The sequence below is a fragment of the Botryllus schlosseri genome, chromosome 9, assembly GCF_051294905.1.
Source record: "Botryllus schlosseri isolate E-star chromosome 9, Bs_hap1, whole genome shotgun sequence".
In the NCBI taxonomy this organism is placed as follows: Eukaryota; Metazoa; Chordata; class Ascidiacea; order Stolidobranchia; family Styelidae; genus Botryllus; species Botryllus schlosseri.
In genome coordinates, this window is record NC_137244.1 from 20,773,886 (window position 1) to 20,781,544 (window position 7,659).

Below are 7,659 nucleotides of genomic sequence, written 5' to 3' on the forward strand. Positions count from 1 at the left end.
TATATGCGCTACGCACTTGATTTATTCATATTCCCCATATATTGTGAATGTGTCAGTGTACTATTGTGCATGTGTCAGTGTACTGGGTATCACATTTTAGGCGCCGATGTGAACATCAATGGTGAATATGGTGATACGGGTTCAGCCAGTGGCGCATCATGTGGCCGTAATTTGATTTACACAAGCCTATCAGGCCGTCGTCGAAAGTAAGATTGTCTGGTGTCTGCATTATATACACTTGTCAACGTGAAGAGTGTTGTTAACGAAAATTAACTGCATATATTAAGATTCGTTTATATTATTTAACGTTAGAACTCATCAGAAAAAACGCCTGCGGGTCAAAAGAGACTCGAATTGTACGTTTTCCGTTATCGAGCTGCATGTGATAAGTTACTTTGCCGGGAAACACGAATTTATGTGTGTGAAGTTAAAATACTGCATTTTAAGGTTCAAATCAGAGCGTCCTAGGCCGAGCGACCTTTGGTACTGGTTTAAGATACAACGTGACAGTAAATGTCTTGATTACGCGAGTCGGCGAGTGTGGTTAGGAATTCGACATTTGAACAGCTTTTCAAGTCGCAGCAAGGGAGCAACTGTTTAGGTTTCTTCCTACATGACCGTATTTAAGCTGGATTTTAAATAAGATACTTTCATACAGGTCACAGGTAACTTTTAGCATGGTCGTCGACTGTAGATGTGATCATTTTTGCTTGCAGCTCGTAAAACCAGTATGAGAACATTCATTGTTGCATGCCTTTTTCGCACTGTAACGTAGCTAATATTCCCACTTCTTTATTCCGGGTTGTATTCGATTACTTTGTTTTGCTGACCTTATCTGTGCATCTACGGCGGTACTACACTCGTGCGATGTTCGAATTCCACGTCTGGAAAACTCTTTCGTTTACTACACCCGCGGCAAATTAGCCGTTGAGCAACCACAACATATTTCCTGAAATTCGCGCGTGCGGTTTCGCTGCGCTGACAAGTTGAAATGTGTCCGGACAGCCTATCGAAAATGTTTGTCACGTCAGTATATATCCGTTGATTTTTATTGGAACCTGTTTTTATAGATTTGTTTTATTTGTTATGTTATTAAGTGTTGCAATATTATGATTCGATTGGCAAAAGCATCATTTTTATGCCTTTCCCTCATACTTGTCGCCATTCCATTGATGAACTATAGCAGAAGTCAACCTCCTTCACCATGCGCAGAGCAAATCCGTACCGTCGCCTCACATAACAAAAATTCAAACACAGCCGGGCATTCGTCACAACATACAGAGCAAGATTTTTCTTCGACCTTACTGGTATTGGAGTCCACGACGGCGAAGATCAATTCTACATCGCTTCCAACCGATTGGAAGGCTGTCGCAAGCAGATTCAAAGTGCGGCTTGACAGAGTGAGAAATATGTGCAGGTCCAAGCCTCACGCTCCAATGTAGGTGCTGGCATATAACGTTTTGTTGTAATCTTTATTGACCGATTGCTGTACCGCTAGAAGAATGGAGATGGTTTCGGTAAACGGGAAAGTTATTCCTAGGAAGGTGAATGGCTGGCGGTAAGTTCACTGCACTATCTCGGAGATATACGTGATTTGATTGTAAGTGTTATATTATTTCGTGATGAATCAAAAGCTGGGTGTTTTTGTCGGATATCGCGGTTGCACAGTGCACAGTGCACACTGATAGTTATATATACGTACGAATGCATTATGGGGAAAATCTGCTAGCAATGACAACGATAGCGTTGCTACGTCTGTGTCTACTGGCACAGGCTCATGCAGCGATTTGCAATGTACATTATGGGTGTTCAAAAATAACTTCTGTTTTTCAAATTTCAGTGGCTACTTGATAAAATAGTTAGATTGGCTAAAAAAACTCTGCACTCCAAATTTGTTTAAATTCCAACCAGTTGCGGCATTGCTACAAGAGAAGAAAGTTTTATCAGGTAGCCAGTAAAATTTGAAAAAAAAGTTATTTTTGAACGCCCCTAATGTAGTACATAGGGCTGTTCAAAAATAACTATTTTTTTCGGATTCCAGCCATTCACTTATTAAATTGTCAGGTTACCCTAAAAAACGCTGCACACCAAATTTGTTTCTATTCTAACAAGTATAGGACTCCGCAGATCCAATTAAAATTTGTAATTTATTAGAAGAAATTAAAGAAAAATTCAAATTTTTCTGCCAACCCCATGAAATTGTTGAGCTGTCTTCAAAGACGATACAAAACAAATTTGAGTCAATTTCGACCAGTGGAAGCGGAGTTATGTGAGTTTTTTGTTGATAAATCTAGGATTATCCACCGATCAAGGATAATCCGAGGATTATCATCGAAAAACTCACATAACTCCGCTTCTACTGGTCGGAATTGACTCAAATTTGTTTTGCATTGTCTTTGAAGACAGCTCAACAATTTCATGGGGTTGGCAGAAAAATTTGAATTTTTTTTTAATTTCCTCTAATAAATTAAAAAATTTAATTGGATCTGCGGAGTCCGATACTTGTTAGAATTGAACCAAATTTGGTGTGCAGCGTTTTTAGGGTAACCTAACAATTTAATCAGTGAATGGCTGGAATCCGGGAAAAAAAGTTATTTTTGAACAGCCTCGCGCAATTGGGCATGGCATATTCGCTCCTGCTCAAGTTGAATGCCGTGTTCTTATCTGACTCTGGAGTTACCACACGTCCTCCTTTAGGAGAATTTGTCCTCCTTTTTAGCTTGAACTGGCCAAAAAGATCATGAATGACGTTACATTTGGGCCTAAAAGATAGACCGCACGGTTTATGCGGGAGTCAAATCTGAAAAAATGACCTTTTTCTTAGCCAACACAGCAAGATTTCCAGTAAATATTTCCAAATCAGCTGTTATCAGGTTAGGTAAACTAACTTTTATGATTGGAGAAAAGTGTCCTTCTTGCCCGATTGCCCAATCTAAGACCGTTTTCAGTCAATTATATCATGCAACCAACTGTTTTTTATATTCGATGGATTGTGGTAGAAAAGCGGCTCGTCAATACTTGACTCATCCCTGGACTTGAGTGGTGAAAATGATCAAATCGGGAAACTTTGCTTTACATCACACCTATCAAACATGTATGAATTCTCACACGCGAAAACTACTTTTCATTCAAGTGTGAAAAAATGACTGTTTCAGCATCAACATATTGTTAAAGTAGAATTAGTATGCGGAAAACTACTTGATTAAGTGAAAGAAGTGAATAAAACCTACTTCGGTGCTACAGAAAGGTAGAAGTTCTTCATCACTGATGACTTCTAAATTTTAGGCCGGGGGAGCGATAAAGTTACGTCAGACTTGAGAAGGGGGCAATGAGTCAAATAAGTTTTGGAACCACGTGATATAACTGTCCTATTTTCGTGCATAAAGTCATTGGCATTGACAGTACAGAATATCATTGCAATAGCGTGATCACCCGTAATCACATTTTATCTTGCAGCACTTCCTGGAAACCCCGCGGGTCCTTTTTGGTAGATCTGTCGCGGCGGCTGCTAGTGTGCGCCGTGCAGAAATCCGGTAGCACCTCGTGGCACAGAACGGTATGGGCCGCGCGAAGGAAGAAATTGAGCCTGAGCGAAGACCAGAATCTCTACACACCCGAAGACACCATCGCAAACTCGGGCATTGCGCTGAAATTGAAGTCTATCTACGGCGACAAGCTTATTCGACCCGTGAAAGGCGACGACGATTTCACACAGAGCCCTCCGAAGAATACAAGCTTTCGAGTCATCCTTGTAAGAGATAATATATATGACATAAATGTAACGATAAACCATTATTTCAAAGAATTCTTGAGGTATACAGGCGGAGATGGTCAAAGTAGGCAACGTACTACTTACTACCAGGGCTTTGGAGCCGGAGCCGGAGCCCGGAGCCGGAGCCCCGGAGCCGTGCATTTTCACCGGAGCTGGAGCCGGAGCTCTACATAAAATTCAGCCGGAGCCGGAGCTGGAGCCCGATTTTTGAGGAGTAGCTCCGGCTCCGACCTATTTCATAAGATGCCATTACATATTTATCTATGCAACAACCACATCTGCTGATTTATCATAATTGAACAGCAGGCCTGAATTTTAATGCTGTGCACAGCAACGGCATAGAGTAAAGTGCAATCTAGTGCAACTATGATGTTGTCGACAATTGACAAGTATTCAGTATGACGTCACAAGCCGGCGCGGCGGCACCTATATATCTTCGTTGCTACATTGGATGATACTGACGGCTGACAGACTCTATAGATTGCTATATGGGTAGACTAGTAATCTATATAGACCAGGAATGGCCAACCTTTTCGGGTAAAGTGGCACATGCAATTGACGAACGAGTGTGCGGTCCACTAGCCGCCCCAAGCGGGTAAAATAATCTAAGTTTATAAATAAACTAGGTCAATAATATTATTACTTGAGTATTGCGGCTCTATTGTATACCGCCCGCTAGGCTCAGTTTGCAAGGACACGACTATTTGGCGTCTGGTCACATCGATATCGAAGGTCTCCGATAATATGCGACAATCATGTTGTGCCTACATTTCACCGTCGACGATCTTTATGCGAGCGCAAACGCGAAAAGCCTTTCTCCCGTAATTGCGAATACAGTTAGACTCAATCGGGTAAATTAGGCTTTTTTCATTTTCAGTAGGAGGTAGGCTACCAAGCACGAAATCGTGTGACAATTAAACACGCGAAGCGTGAAGAAAAATTTCGCTACTATTTTAGTTTATTGTAATGTACGACGATTTACTGAAAGTGTGACTGGACCCTGGATCTGCCAATGCGTCGGAAGTCGGAACTGATATTTTAGTCATCAACCTCCCAAGTGTCGCACCCAGAATTGTAATTTTTGATTGGCATTGCAAGTTCACAACCTGAGCAATTCATTTTCGATAATATAATAGGAAATTACCTCGCGGGTCACGCAAAACCTCTCGCTGGCCACATTTGGCCCGCGGGTTGGCCACCCCTGATATAGACAGGCCCATTCGATAATTTCAGAGCCGGAGCTGGAGCGGGAGCAGTGGTAATAATGCGGCTCCGGAGCTGGAGCCGGAGCTAATGTATGATAGAAGAGAGCTCCGGAGCCGGAGCTGGAGCAGTTTAAATTTACGGCTGCTCCAAAGCCCTGCTTACTACTCATGTAGAATCATACCTAACGACGTAAATTTCTACTCAATTATAAGTAGAAGTATAGAGATTGCCGGGAAAGGTCAAAACTAGTTCCAGTGAAAGCCGAAAAGGATTGATACGGAATGGGTATTCTGGTGATGAAAACCGTCGACCGTGAAAATGCTGCATAGCGATGTATTTATGGTCTGTTTATGACAGTGGTCAGAAGCTCTTTTCGTCGAAGGAGCGGTCTTAACCCTATATTTTCTATTGTCAATGTCAATTCACTGTGACGTCACAATTAAAGATTCGTGACGTCACGACTAAAAAACATAAAACATGTTTTAAACAAGGGCCGTGTTTTAAACGTGTTTGTTTGAATAGATTTTTGTTTCAAATGCAACCCTACATATACAGTGCTGTCGCGATATGATCGCTGCCAGTCGTTGACTGCAGCTTTGATTCGTCACGTTTGCAGGCGCGGCATCCGTTCGCCAGACTGATATCAGCATGGAATCAAAAATTCATGTTGAGAATCAACTACTGGGTCAATCTCTTCAAGACTTTCCCGGGATTGATCGAATACAAGTGAGTCGGTTTCGCTTTACGCTGCGTTCGTGAAGGACACCGTTCCGCGTAACTTGCCGGTATCGTTTGAATATGTGGGGATGGATTTGCGTCAATTATAGGGGTTGAAATCGCCATAACAACTGGGCGGAATATCACCTGTATCACGGTAACTGAATATATCTGTCTACTTGTTCTATATATCCCCAAGTGGTTATATTTTTTGACTACGTCCGCTTCCTCATGGCATTTTGTCGAGTCATGCGCCATGACCCGAGTGCAAGTAGAGTCAACACACAAATTCACTCAAGTCGAATCTAGTCATTTTCCATATTTCATAAAATGTCTAGAGTCAAGTCGAATCATCAAAATTTGACTGGGATCGAGTCATGACTGGAGTAATTACAACCCTGACTTCTACATCTACTTCAGCGCCAATATGAGGACCAACTTGACCGCATCTCGGATCGGTTGTGTGCCGTGTGCACACTTGTAAATACTACTTGATTTTCAAAATGCGCAACTAGAACTAGAACTAATAACTTTTCCAAATGCGTAACTAGAACTAGAACTACTCAAATATAAGTAGTTAGTTGACCGTCAACCAATTACATCGGTAACTTGTACGTGCAAACCTGTTTGCGTGACCTTGTCGACTCCGCAGGAAAGACGCAGACGCCAACAGAGTGATGTCGTTTCGAGATTTCGCGCGCTTCGTCTCCGACAACCAGCGCGCGGTGCGCTCGAAAGACGCGCACTTCGCACCTGCCACTACACTGTGCCGACCGTGCGAGTACGACTACACTTACGTCATGAAAGCCGAGAGCTTTGACGCCGACGAAGAATGGGTGATGGAAAGACTCGGGTTGTCGGATCTGCACGTTGGAAGGCGGGGTTCTCCGCCGGGTGGTAGCGTCGTGAACAAAGACTTGAAGGCGAATATAAAGAAGTTCATGTCGCAGTTGAGCGCGTCCGTGATTAGAGGGCTGTACGATTTATATAGGGACGACTTTGAATACTTCGGGTACACCTTCGACTTTGACACGCTCGTGGCGGGCGGCTTCGAGTAGTGATTGAATTTTTTTAGACGAGGACTTATTATAATCGTAATCGGCGTTTCTATTGTTTTTGTCACCAAGCAGTGGTGGTCGGTAACTAATACTGCTAATTTTTCCGAAGTACTGAAGTAGATTTTTCCTACTTACACTACTTCAGTTATTGTGATTTTCGACTACGACCACGTCTTCTTAGCAGTTTTCCGTTTTCGGGCAAAACTATGGGTCTAGTCTAGAATACCGTACTTACTTTTTCACTGACGTGAAAATCGCTACTCCTGCTCTTGCCTACTTGTACTATACCTACTCAAGTGGTTGTGATTTTATACTAATTCTACTTCTGTCTACCAGTTTTAAGTATTTTAATCAAAACTAGGCCAAGAATACTTGCTTTTATATTTGCTCATGACACACAATGTGCCATACGACTTAACGAACTGATGGGAGCACACGAGTAACGATTTTCGAGTCAGTTTTAAGCATGGAATTGGTACTTTACCCTAACATTTATCGTAATTCGTGCACTTCATAGAATGCTATAGCTATAGCGAAACCAGTGTGTTTGTGTATATGACCCCGAATTATATCGCGGCCATAAATCCTATACGTGCCTCTGCCTATTCATGCATACCTTCCTACGTTCCTACGTGAGTGCAAAATTTGGATAACATGTTGTACTCGATTTATACCGCGGTATAAGTCTGAGGTACAAGTTCTGGGTTCGTGTGCCATGGGTGTATATTCACACCCGTACACGGGTGCTAATATATTTTCGCTAAGAGCGTGCCACAAATTATTTTCGTACATTACTAGTACTGTATTTCTTAAATAATATTATATTACCAATAGGTCACGGTATATTATCGTGTTGTGAATTGGTACCTTTGTCTTACGATGCAATACACATTTGGGTTGACCGAG

General features: G+C 42.2%; 1 protein-coding gene across 2 annotated transcripts; it reads left to right on the plus strand.

Annotated features, from left to right (window-relative positions):
• The first annotated feature begins 4 nt into the window (after positions 1-4).
• On the plus strand, positions 5-7,659 carry LOC145447151 (carbohydrate sulfotransferase 10-like). Of its 2 annotated transcripts, none has more exons than XM_080325563.1 (5): positions 5-1,438; positions 1,499-1,558; positions 3,457-3,751; positions 5,595-5,704; positions 6,348-7,659. In XM_080325563.1, exons 1-5 carry the CDS (start codon positions 1,110-1,112, stop codon positions 6,751-6,753), a joined length of 1,200 nt encoding a protein of 399 aa, XP_080181689.1. In that variant the 5' UTR covers positions 5-1,109; the 3' UTR covers positions 6,754-7,659. The 2 variants fall into 2 exon arrangements, with proteins under 2 accessions (XP_080181689.1, XP_080181690.1); XM_080325564.1 differs by having other exon boundaries at positions 1,502-1,558.

Excerpts from the sequence above, each read along its gene's own strand:
- LOC145447151 (XM_080325563.1), top strand. The coding sequence starts at position 1,110 with ATGATTCGATTGGCAAAAGCATCATTTTTATGCCTTTCCCTCATACTT. Across the intron at positions 1,439-1,498 it reads TCCAAGCCTCACGCTCCAAT|AAGAATGGAGATGGTTTCGG; the intron begins GTAGGTGCTGGC and ends CTGTACCGCTAG. Across the intron at positions 3,752-5,594 it reads CAAGCTTTCGAGTCATCCTT|GCGCGGCATCCGTTCGCCAG; the intron begins GTAAGAGATAAT and ends TCACGTTTGCAG.